The 13,682-nt window shown below is 34.0% G+C and overlaps 1 protein-coding gene across 2 annotated transcripts in view; it reads right to left on the reverse strand.

Annotated features, from left to right (window-relative positions):
• LOC126827044 (probable nuclear hormone receptor HR3) overlaps positions 1-13,682 on the reverse strand; it is a 73,188-nt gene that overhangs the window by 36,129 nt on the left and 23,377 nt on the right. For both annotated transcript variants that reach the window (XM_050556207.1, XM_050556206.2), the window contains exon 2: positions 5,250-5,440. In XM_050556207.1, the coding sequence (XP_050412164.1) occupies positions 5,250-5,411 (162 nt within the window). In that variant the 5' untranslated portion in view covers positions 5,412-5,440. The remainder of the gene's footprint in view (positions 1-5,249; positions 5,441-13,682) is intronic.

Consider the following 13,682-nt stretch of genomic DNA (forward strand, 5'->3'; position numbering starts at 1 on the left):
CTTTAGGTCTGAAATGTTATCTAAATTATTAATTAGACATTAATTAACCTATCCAGGCCATAATCAACTCTAGATGGCAGAGCTAGCCTGCGATCTTTAGTGGATTGTAAGCCGATTTACTGCATAACTTTCCTTCTCGATTAAACGATTAAATGGATAATCGAGATATGCTGTTTATCGTTCTGACTTTAGTAATGATGACTGAGGCTTGTGGGAATTTCAGTCGCTTAGTTCTCAGTTCATAGTGGATCAATTTGAATGAAATTTTCAACAAATTGCCTTTACATTATCTAGTTTTTAACTATTATAGTGAGAACTGCTAACTCGTTATCGAATCTCCCATAATGTATTTTTAAGTAATTATCAGAAAATCATTAGAATTTCTTTGTCCCATGCTAACGTTTAGTATACAAAACATTTAATATCATGGATTTAGCTGTACAAGTTATCAACCAGCGGCTGCCAGACAGGATATGCCCACATTTTGCAAGAGATGGATAGAGAAAAAGCTAAAAACAAACGTGAGTTTTTGTACAATCAGGGGCAATAATCCAGAAAGTTATCGTCTGAAATGCACAAATATCATGAGGCACTGAGATCTTTGGGACATAAAAGATATGTTTTAAGTTTCATCAAAATCCGATAAAAATTGTGACCTCTAGAGAGTCCATAACCTTCGTATTACATACTTTTACACAATTTGCATACAAAAAGCGGCCATTTTTTCGGGCAGTTTCATTTCAATTTTGCCGAAATTCAAATTCAACCTTCATCATGGTGGAATGGTGATGTATTTAAACGGTTTTTAAAATCGGATAAAAAATTGTGACCTCTAGAGAATCCGCAAACTAAAAATGCGATTTTTCGAACAATCAGGGACCATAATCCAGGAAGTTACATTCGGATATGCAAGATTAGCGAAAGGAACCAAGATCTTAGTGTGTAACGGTGATATATGCACATAATTTTTTTTATTTTTTAAATTGGATAATAAGTTATAACTGTGACCTCTAGAGGGACCACAAGCGTGATTTTTCGTACAATCAGGCGCCATAATTCAGAAAGTCACTCTCCGATATATGCGAATATCGAAAGGAACCAAGATCTTTGGGTTATAAACATGTATTTCAAGTTTCATCAAATCGGGTGGAAATTGTGACTTTTTGCACAATCAGGGGCCATAATCCATGAAGCTATGGTCCGATACATGCCAATATCAAAAGGAACCGAGATATTTTAAGTTTTGTCAAAATCGGATAAAAATTGTGACATGTAGAGTGTGGACGGACCGGACCGACAGGGGCGACGGCATAATACGTCCACATGAAAATGTGGGCGTATAAAAATTATTGAAAATCAATATACTTGTTCGTTTCAAGACCTTAAACTCCATCGAAACGACTATATATATATATAGGCCTAAACACGGTGTATAAATATAAAATAAGATGATAACTATGGTCTCTAAAGCATCAACAAAATTTTTCAAAGTGATCAAGGGACATGACTCTGGCAGTAATTATCGAAAAATCGTTGAAAATGAATAGGCTTCTTCGTCTCATGACCTTAAACGCGGTGTATAAATTTAAAGTCAATCGGATATTAACTTTAGCTTCTAGAGCGGATGGATGGACAGACGGAAGGACTGGGGCGACGACGATATAAGACCACATTTCAATGTTAGCATATAAAAACTGTTGCGTCTATTGCGTTCACAAGGTTTTCGACAAGGGGGAATAAATCTGAAAAGAAGTCACAAAATGCTGAATATCGACTGGGTTCGTCCTCTCATTATCCCAATTTGAAAAAAAAATCTGTTAAAAACCATAGCCTCTATCGTGTTCACAAGGCTTTTGGAAAAAGTGGAATAACCCGGTACGGAAACTCACAGAACTCCGAATATCGATAGGGTTTGTCATGACCACAATGCTTCATAACCAAATTTGAAAGAATCTGTTCAAAACTGAAGCCTCTGTGTTCCCAAGGTTTTCATCAAAGGGGGATAACTCCCAAACAGGGTGACAACTATATACATGTATGCCCAAACTACATGTGGGAGCATAAAAATGTTTTTATTATGCACAAAAAAATAAGCCTACACAAATTATCTGTTTACATTTAACAAACCCCAGAATACTTTTCAATATTTCGATTACACTAATATCAGAGGAGATGGCTATGTGATGACATGTCTGCATTTGATGTACTAACATAGTGTCTATGTTTATTTACACCATCATCACAATTTTCCAGCTTTTCAGTGGTGCAGAATCATTGCCAGAATGGATAGCCTAGCAAGGAATTGGATTTATTGGGCTGTGCAAATCCCTGGTACTTGAAATTGTAATAATAGTATGCCCATTGATCATCTGTTCGGGCAAAATTTTTCTCATAGCAAATTATATTGTGCATGAAGGGTTGGTGCAGAAAAGTAAGATGTTAAACTCCCATTCATTTAATTTATTCACATCATAGTTCCATAAAACATGCAATAATTGAGCTGGTAGACTTCTTCCTAGGTATAAACTATGTAAATTAAAATTTAATATGGTATGGGAATACACTCCGCTGATTTTGCTAGTTAAAATCTAACACAAATGGTCGAATCCAGGGAAGACAGTCATTTACAGTACCACACATATATATATATATGTCATCTTGATGGAGTATCATGTGCATGTTGTTTTGGATGGAGAATGTTAAAAGGTAATTGCCCCCATAAATGAATGTATATCATTGACATCCTGGCTCTGAATATAAAGTGAGTGAAAACCATGATGTATCGTTCGTTTTTAGTAGCAAGAAAACATGTGAAAAGAACTTAATGTAATACTCTTCTTCATCATTCAAACACAATTTGAAAGGGATGCCAAGCAGTGTCTCACAGCTATCTACTCAGCCATCTTTCAATAAGAGTATATTGTTCAAATTTGAAATTATCAAAATACATCCAATTCCAATGTTACTTTTTTGGAGAATAAATATCCATATTTTAAAATAGATAATGGAAAATGAATATATTGAAAATTGTAAAGTCTGACGATTTAACTTTTAATCAAGTTAGATTAAAAGTTAAATCGTCAGACTTTACAATTTTCAATATATTCATTTTCCGTTATCTATTTGATTAAAAGTTAAATCGTCAGACTTTACAATTTTCAATATATTCATTTTCCGTTATCTATTTTCGAACTATTAATAGCAAGAACGACCCGTTTATTCTCTAAATTTTACATAATGCCAACTTATGGCAAAAAGCCAGCATCTGGTTGCTTCCTTCCCAAAGCAGAAATGAAATGAAATTGGATTTAACGTTGTACTGTTCTGCTCCGACTGGACTAATGAAGACGGGCATGTCACAAAGTGTTTAGCGACTTTTTGACAGAAATATTTTCTCATCCATAAATTAGTCAATGTGGAGCATACGACATAGGTTTGATTTTCGTGGAAAAATGGATCGACTAATAACTCGAAAAATATGGTAGTTTCTGTACATAGCAAAATTCCTAAAAGTGTTATTAAATAGTATTTTAAGAGAAGTTTTTCTGCATAATCAATAAAGTTTTGAAATGTCAGAAATTTGTAAAAAAAAATTAAAATAGATAGGTTGCCAGGCAACGAAACATACGCCTACAGCAACTAAATCGTCCGGGCAGTCAACAAGTGTTGTCGCATATTTTTACTTTTTTCGGTAATGAAACATTTATAATACACTAAAATCTGATTAAGAGTAACAACTCATGAAGTAATTATCAGAAAACCATTAGAATTTGTTTGGTTTTTATAAAGTTCTGCCCCATGCTAACGCTTTGTATACAAAACTTTTAATATCATGGATTTAGCTGTTCAAGTCATAAAAATTTACTTGTTCGTATCAAGATCTTAAGCTCTGTGTATCAATCTGAAGTCAATCGGAGGATAGCTTTAGCCTCTAGAGCGTCACAAGATTTTTCAAAGTGATCAAGGGCCATAACTTTGGCAGTAATTATCTGAAATCGCTGAACATCAATAGGCTTCTTCGTCTCGTGACCTTAAACACTGTGTATAAATTTAAAGTCAATCAGATATTAACTTTGGCCTCTAGAGCATCCACAAGATTTTTTGAAGTGATCAAGGGCCATAACTCTGGCAGCAATTATTGGAAATCGCTGAAAATGAATACACTTCTTCGTCTCATGACCTTAAACACTGTGTATAAATTTAAAGTCAATCAGATATTAACTTTAGCCTCTAGAGCTTCCACAATATTTTTCAAGGTGATCAAGGGCCATAACTCTGGCAGTAATTATCTGAAATCGCTGAAAATCAATAGGCTTCTTCGTCTCATGACCTTAAACACTGTGTATAAATTTAAAGTCAATCGGATATTAACTTTGGCCTCTAGAGCTTCCACAAGATTTTTTGGAGTGATCAAGGGCCATAACTCTGGCAGTAATTATCGGAAATCACTGAAAATCAATAGGCTTCTTCGTCTCATGGCCTTAAACACTGTATATAAATTTAAAGTCAGTCGGATATTAACTTTAGCCTCTAGAGCGTCCACAAGCAATTGTGAACGCTGGACCGACGGACGGACGAACGGGGGCGACGACAATATACGACCCCATTTCAATGTGGGTGTATAAAAAACAACCCCAAAAACCAAAGAATTTTCAAAATAATTTAAGAGATAATTTCCTCATTCACACTGGACCATGTACATGTAAATCCTATGTCCAAGCTTAATAAATGTCTGATCTCATTTGATGAAGTTACTAAAGTTGTCCAATTGGTTGAGGATTTGCATGGAGATAGTTTATAGCATTTAATTTTGTCTTCTTTCTTGACATACACTAGCCATGACCACCAATAATGTTATCAATCTGATTTAAATACAGATCTACCCGATCGCCTCCACTACGCGAAGATCTCACAGGTTGTAGTGGGAGGTCGTGGCATGGGTCTTTCGAGTGGCTTTAAACCCTATGTCATTAGACATTTGATTAACCAATCAGCGTACATGTTTCAAGTGGGCATTTTGATATACAACTTTTGCTTTTCTTCGCTGCAAATGTCTACCCACAGTTCAGTGCAGCACATGCCAAGAACTCGCCACAACGTCCATTGGCTAATCCCTCACATCAACCAGATCCTTGTGTATAGGAAGGCAAGTAAAACAATATTTTGAACTATAAAAAAACAAACCAAATAGGATCTGTGTTTTAATCAGATTGGGTCTTAAGATTAGGCACTTCATTTATAGTACTCACCTTACATCCTTCACAAGAATCTACTCCATAGTGAAAACCTGATGATTCGTCACCGCATACTTTACAATGTGGTGATTTGCTGTTACTTCCTGGTTTACCTATACTGGGTGTGGCAGTTGCCCCAGCCACGGGGGCTGATGACAGTAACGTTATATCGTTCATCTACATCTATAGCTTAATACTAGTTAAAACTGAAAATACACAAGAAAGATACCTATCAGTACGCAATTATACATTGTTAAGTAACAAAAATACAAACCACACACCACCAGCAGCCCCGTTGTTAAAACCGTAAAAGGCAAAGTGATCAAGACATATGATTCTACAAATACGTGTATTGAGAAATCATATATTGCCTTGTCTGGGTTTTGCCATTTTCAATTTGACATTGCCAGAAGTAGTTTGAGTTGCCTATACCTCAAAATAGTCTGGCGCCGGCCCTACATGTAGCTTATCATTCATGGACAATATTGGAATTAATTTAACTAAGATGCAATGAAAATATTCAAATTCTTATTGTAACATAATTTCTAGCAATTTGAATTAATTAATTACAAACAATATTATTATTTAATCCTTTCTACAACCTATATCCATTATATTGTATGTTTTTTTAAAAAGTAAATCAAAAGGAAAACAAGGTCTTTCTAAGACTTTCATTTCAGGAATGAGGACACTGAACATATTTGATCATGTGCAAAAGACAGGGTCTAATCAGCCAATCACTTTTTCTTTTCTTCCCTTGTGACTAGAATACCGTTCATGACCACAGCTGGAAATAAAAGGGTTATTTAAGTCAAACTCGTAATTGTTTCTTAGGATTAAATAATTTCTCCGCAATTGGCATTCTCATATTTTTAACCGTACCTGATAGGGTCAGATTAACATTGGCTTTCACACTGACATGATCAAAATTTGCTTAAAGAATAAAAAATGGTGCTGAAATGTGACATTGTCAACCTTTTCTTGTTAGAGATATCTTGTGAGGATTAATGGCATTAAGGAATCATTTAATTCACAGTGAGATTCTGCTATTTATCAGAAGTAAACAACCCCTTGCCCCATAATCCTACTGGGAATAATAAAGTTGGAGACTGGAATGCAAATATAAAGGTTTTAATGAAACAATGGACACAAAACCACAGTGAGGATCAAAAATATAACATGTAACCTTACAGTCACAGTCCTTCTGTGTCCTTTTTTTTCCCTATATCCATTGCTTATTTGCTACTGTTTGTGCTGAACTGCTTCAAGCCTGTAAATAATTTGTGCTAATGGTGATATTTGTCCTCTGATTAAGTATCAAGTACTAAAATATTAAGCATACTTTTATTGCAAATCTCATGTGTCTGTAAGTTTTGGTAGAATCTAATATATCATGAAGGAGAATCTATAAATCTATAGTCATCCATCTCAGAGAGCATAAACAAAGCTATTTATAAAACCTTTCTACTCCCACATTATTGCAGAAGACACAAGCAGATGACACAGGCAGACGTCATGAAGATATTTATAAATGACAAGCAAAGTGTAATGGGATCAGATATCCTGGTAAATTGATTTATTGTTATGGTAAGAAAAATACATGCCACAAGGCAAATGTTTGATGCCACCTTGTCTGTGAATAAATTACAAACTGGAAAATGTGATATTGTATTAATTTGTAAGCCATGAAAACAATTAGAAATTTAGACATAAATTAAAAAACAAATAGCTGACAGATAAGAAGAAAAAAACCCAAACAGTTTAACATCGTCAGGGTCATTTTTAGCCAAACTATTTGGTGATTTTCATTTCTATCGTTTTATCTCACAGTGAAATTTGCAATATGGTAGCATTTCCACCCAATCCAGTTGAATCTTATTTGTGCCTTTATTACAAATTTGTATTTGGAACTTCATCTTGTTTCATCTGAGCCGATTGACTACATGTACATATATGCTTTCCTCATCATTTCCCCAGGTGCAAATATCTAATTGTAAAATCGTATAGAAAATATAAATTTGCAATCTACATACAGCTAAATCTTTACATGTATGTAAACACTATGTCTACTCTATTACTCAAAGTGTAAGAATAAAAGTTCAATAACCTTATAACCATAGACCTTCATTTTCAAAAAATCTGGTCCAATAATTATTTAAATCAATCAATTCTTACTCAAACAGGCATTATGTAAGAGCTAAATATTCCTTTTGGGGGTCTTTCTTTATAAATTATTAATTAGACATTAATTAACTTACCAAGACCATAATCAACTCTCGATGCCATCGGATACTCTAGTTTTTTTTTTTTATTAGATTTAAATACGATTTGCAGTTGATGATTTAACATAAAAATGGATAATCGAGATTTTTTTATTATCTTAACAACAGTAGCAATGATAATTTGACTGAAATTTGACTGAAATTTTCGGCCAATTCTCTTTACATTACGGTATCTATTTTTTTAACTATTATAACGAGAATTGTCAGCTCTTTATCTAATCTTACATAATGCCCTATTAAGTTATGGCCAATTAAAGATGCATTTCTGTAGTAATCCATCTACTTAAATACATACTGTTATAGATTTACAAAGTTTTTAATTTTAAGATGTGTATACATATATCGTATGTAACAATTCTGTCTTCAATGGCTTACAATAACAATCCCATAGGAATCCCAATTCTAAAATGATGAGTAAAAATACATTTACATAATTCATCAAATCACATTTTATTTTTAGACCGTAGCTATTAATCTCACTTTCTCGACTTAAAAAATAGAAGACCTTGAACAGAGTACCGGTACTCTTCAGTTTATCAAAAGATCACATAATGGCTTCGAACTCAGACCTAAAAAAACACTCCTTATACCACCTCTGCATTCTTGAGACATTGAACTCCCTCAACTCATCTGTGTAATAAATCTAACTGTTGTCATCAGTTTGAAATCATTTATCAGTACTTCGTTAATCTGAATGTCTAGATCAATACATCTAGTGATCTACATGTATGTGGATAATTGTGACGATAACAAGAAGATGTTACAAACACAGAAAGTGCTTTTTATTACAATAAAAATACCTCAATGGGATCGTAACATAGCAGTGAAATTCATTAATAGGAATTTCACACTTTGTCAAATGAATAGGTCGGGTTGAAACATAAACGTCTCAATATGTAATGTAAATGTAATTCTAGTTACATGTACATGTATGTACAAATCGTAACAAAAGTCCAAATTACAACACATTAACAAAAACATTCTATTGTTAATATTACTAGCTCTGTAAAAAGGTTGATATCATTGACTTTTATAAATGAAAATATATGATTACATAATGTTTATAACTATTATAAGCTAAAATTGTCAGTAATCAGGTTGTAGTCAGTATGTAAGTACTGTAGACATGTAAAATGTATATCACTAAAGAAGTAAAACCCTGCCAAGTGACATCTTTTTTAGCTGGTTACACACATTCTTATTAATGACTACTGCAGTATAACTATTTTCTATACATACATACGTATACTAAACATTAGCTTAGAGTAGTGATCACTAGTATAAGTTAATGAACAGAATATTCATTAGTAAATAGAACTGGCTCATAAGTAAATAGAGGATATTTGTCGTTTTAGAGTGAATAACATATTTTATTTCATCGAGAAGCAAGAAAACTTATATTTTCACGAATGCATAGCATGAGTGAAAATATAAACGTTTTCTTGCTTAGAGATGAAATAAAATATGTTATTCACGACAAAACGACAAATGTTCTATTTATTTTATGATTTTACAATCATTTTAGGTAAAAACAACATGGACTACTGCTAGCCAGTGGAATAACACTTTTATTTCACTGATAAAACTGACTATTTCTCGAAGAACAAGGTTTGAAATGAAATGGAGTTTAACGTCCTACTGTTCTGCTCCGAACTGGGCTAATGAAGACTGGCATACGCCATTCTGTGGGCTATGGAGGGAAATTTGGGCCGGAAAGCGGCACTACGGCCTACTCTTATATTGAATTCCAACTTTTAAGTACATGCCAATGTGTACACAGAACCTCGGTTTTTTGTTCCATCTGAACGACTAGACAGCTGTCCTTGTCAGGCCCTGCATCACTGACAAGAGTGAATCACGCTGGAAAATCTGGATGAACTTTCTCGGCCAATACTGGGATCGAACACTCGACCTCCAGGTTAGCGAGCCAGCGTCTTACCCACTTAGCCATTTTGACCCCTGAACAAGGTTTGACAATGGTTTCTGATAGAAGATGACCCTAGTGAAGATATTTGTAGTTTGCTACCTCTGAAATTTACTGGCTAACTCCAGCCAAAAATGGCCTGAAATTGACCTTGACAAATATTGTTGGCAAAATGACTCGTGTAATATATCATTTTATAGGTTTTGTTTGTCACCCGATTCATTTTTGACATTTTACGTGCTTGAGAGAAATGGAGTTGAATATCAACACCTGATATGTCATATTGGGAGTAACATACGACATATCTTTACTGTAATACATTCTATAGAAATGGAAGGAAACTGTAGAAAAGCCACAATGTTAGACAGAAAACTGTACTCCTTGTAATATACATGTACATGGGTTGGATCGAATCCATGTCTTACATAGATGATAGAGCTTATGTTGCTGTTCTGTCAATTTGTTAAACCTTAGTGTAAATAGATGAAATTTTATGTGTATGAGTTTTCTCATTTCATTGAGATCATGTCCTAATAAAATCTTTTGTTGGCGAAATAATGAAAATTTTATTTATTATTGGAATTGATATGCATGCTCTACATGTACATTCAAAGGGGATACTCATATTTGGGCAAAAAACTATCAGTTTTCAATATGTCTGGTTTAAAACATAAACTATTAAAGAGATAAAATGTAAACAAACAATATAGTAGCCTCCCTTTTGGATGTAGGATTCAAACGATGTAAAATTAGCAATAAAAAGTTTGGTTTTAATCTGACAGCATCAATATGTGATCAGTAAATTTACTGACATTAATAATATGAAGAAAAGATAGGTTGCCAGGCAACAAAACATACTTCCACAGCAGCTAAGTCGTCCGAGCAGTCAACATTTATAATACACTAAAATCTGATTAAGAGTAACAATTCATTAAGTAATTATATGAAAATAATTAGAAATTGTTTGGCTTTTAGTTCTGCCCCAAGTTACCAAAATTCATTGAAAATCAATATACTTGTTCGTCTCAAGACCTTAAATTCTAAAGTCAATCGGATGATAACTTTGGTCTCTAGAGACTGGGCTTCTTCGTCTCACGACCTTAAACACTGTGTACAAATTTAAAGTCAATCGGATATAAACTTTAGCCTCTAGAGCGTCCACAAAATATTTCAAAGTGATCAAGGGCCATAACTGTAGCAGTAATTATTGGAAATCGTTGAAAATCAATAGACGTCTTCGTCTCATGACCTTAAACACTGGGTATAAATGTAAAGTCAGTCAGATATTAACTTTAGCCTTTAGAGCATCCCCAAGATTTTTCAAAGTGATCAAGGGCCATAACTCTGGCAGTAATTATCGAAAATCGTTGACAATTAATAGGCTTCTTCGTCTAATGATCTTAAAAACTGTGTATAAATCTAAAGTCAATCGGATATTAACTTTAGCCTCTATAGCGTCCACAAGATATTTCAAAGTGATCAAGGGCCATAACTCTGGCAGTAATTATCGCATATCGTTGAAAATCAATAGGCTTCTTTGTCTCATGACCTTAAACACTGTGTTTAAATTTCAAGTCAATCGGATATTAACTTTAGCCATTAGAGCATCCACAAAGATTTTTTTAAAGAGATCAAGGGCCATAACTCTGGCAGTAACTATCGTAAATAATTGAAAATCGATAGGTTTTTTCGTCTCATGACCTTAAACACTGTGTATAAATTTAAAGTCCTTAAACACTGTGTAAAAATTTAAAGTCAATCGAATATTAACTGTAGCCTCTAGAGCGTCCACAAGCAATTTTGGATGCCGGACGGACAGGGGCGACGACAATATACGAGAATACGAGCCCATTTCCACGTGGGCATATAAAAATCTAAAAGAGAATCTTAATCTTACTTTTGAAACACTTCTTACATTAGGGTTTTAGATGTCAGATCACGAACAAACAAGAATATACTTGTACAAAATGTAGACTCGGTTGGTGTTATTAAACACGAATACAAATTAATTCTGTAAAAACAGGAAGACTGTTGAACAAGGAAATCATAGCAGTTACTAGTGAATTAACCTACAAGTACCCAGACACAAGATAATATTACCACATTTAATCAAACATCATTAAAAACCCAGATGGAATTGTGAGTTTACTAAAAGACATTAAAGGTTATATAAAGTTTTAGGACAAAATCTAATTTTTCATGGTTTAGTCCACTCCAAAACGTACTCAAATTGATTATTCAAACAGGCATTATGTTATTTACATGTACACTATCAATTAAAAGTATGATGGGTCTGATTTTAAACAGATGATTAACTGTAACAAGAACATCACTACCGCTGCAATATACGTCCATGTTCCTGCTTTGATTGATATGTTACTTTTTAAAATAAAGAGAATGAAACATGAAATGGCTGCAATGACTGAAATATGACAAGAGGCAAAGAAGGCTAGGCGTTGGGTTTGTTTTGCCAAATTTACAGACTAAATATTAAGAAAAAAGTGGGCATGACAATGCCCCAGGGTGTCGGGGCATGCACCAAAATAAATAGTTGCTGTCTTTGCGGTATAGTCAACTTAATGATAGAATTAATATATACTCAGAGTCTCGTAGCTCTGACTTAATTATAACCAAAGTTATTGTGCCCAAAAGCATCAACCAATCAAATTGCTTATCTCTGCTTACCATAAGCAGACAATGTTCATCATCGAACTCCATCAAGGCATTCATCTAATGAACACCAAGTTTGAACATTCTACCTCAATTAGAAGGAGAGTTATCGTGTTCCAAAGTCTCGACCATCAAATTGCTTATCGCTCTGCTTACCCTCAGCAGAAAATGTTCATCATTGAACTTAGTCAAGGGACTGATGTGATAAAACTATACACCAAGTTTCATCACTCTAACTTAATAAGAACTAAAGTCATTGTGTCCCAAAGCATTAACCAATCAAATTGCTTATCTCTGCTTACCAGCAACAGAAAATCCTCATCTTCAAACTAAATCAAGGCATTCACCTAATGAACACTGTTACTCAATTAGAAGGAGAGTTATTATATTCCAAAGTCTCGACCAATCAAATTGCTTATCGCTCTGCTTACCATGAGCAGAAAATGTTCATTATCGAACTAAATCAAGGCATTCACCTAATGAACACTGTTGCTTAATTAGAAGGAGAGTTACTATATTCCAAAGTCTCCACCAATCAAATTGCTTATTGCTCTGCTTACCATGAGCAGAAAATGTTCATTATCGAAAATGTTCATTCTTCGAAAGGCAGGGGACACATATTACAGACCTTAAATATAATTCATATGGCCACAGATCACTAAATATTTCCCCATTGACTTTAATGTTAATTCTCGTATCTTAGATCGGCTCTAACTTTTCGGTAGAACGCTTTCTGCCACAGATGAAGCAACATGTGGCAAACTCTTGTCCAAAAGCATGTATGAGGTTCACCATGAAAAACTTGAGATACACAAGCTGGAAGTAGAGACAAGTATACCTGCAATTTTCCTCCCTACATTTCAACCTAACCAACCTCTCAACTCTTGTATCCTTTCGCCTCAAAATCATGAATATTCACCAAAACCTGGCAGACAATGTATTTTCAAGCCTTTTTCTTCGATTCTACACCACAAAAATCGCCATGCAAAAGGGGGGGGGGAGGGAAAGACTAAAAATAACTTTCGCCCTACATTCGTGGGTGACGGCGGAGAAATATTTAGTGATCTGTGTCCATATAGGTGCATATAGGATTGTTTTACAGGTTTTAAGAGTTATCCACCCCAAATTAACCAGCTTACTAAAATACATCTGGCATTGCTCCTTTGAACAGATAAAAATAATAAATTGGAATGTAATTTATGTATGTGTACAAATACTGTGGAAATATTGATATAAACTTAAGCTAGTAAAATTTAAATGATTTTTAGGGCAACAGCTTGACAACTTCTTTCTTTTTTTTCAAGAGAATCACATTTGTCAATATGATTTAGATGTACCTATAAAAATGCATATTAGGTTCACAAAGCTCATTATTAAACAAAAGTTCAAACATTATTAATATGAAAGATGTCCAACATGTACATGTAGTGTATATTTACCAATAGAATAATGAACTGTTCAGCCTTGCATGTACATGTATTTTAAAGTACCTAAGTCTCTAACTCAGTATCATCCAAAGTCTTTGACATTGAAAACATGAATTATTTGTCAATTTAAATCAACATTGATGTT

This window comes from Patella vulgata, chromosome 7 (genome assembly GCF_932274485.2).
Source record: "Patella vulgata chromosome 7, xgPatVulg1.2, whole genome shotgun sequence".
Lineage (NCBI taxonomy): Eukaryota > Metazoa > Mollusca > Gastropoda > Patellidae > Patella > Patella vulgata.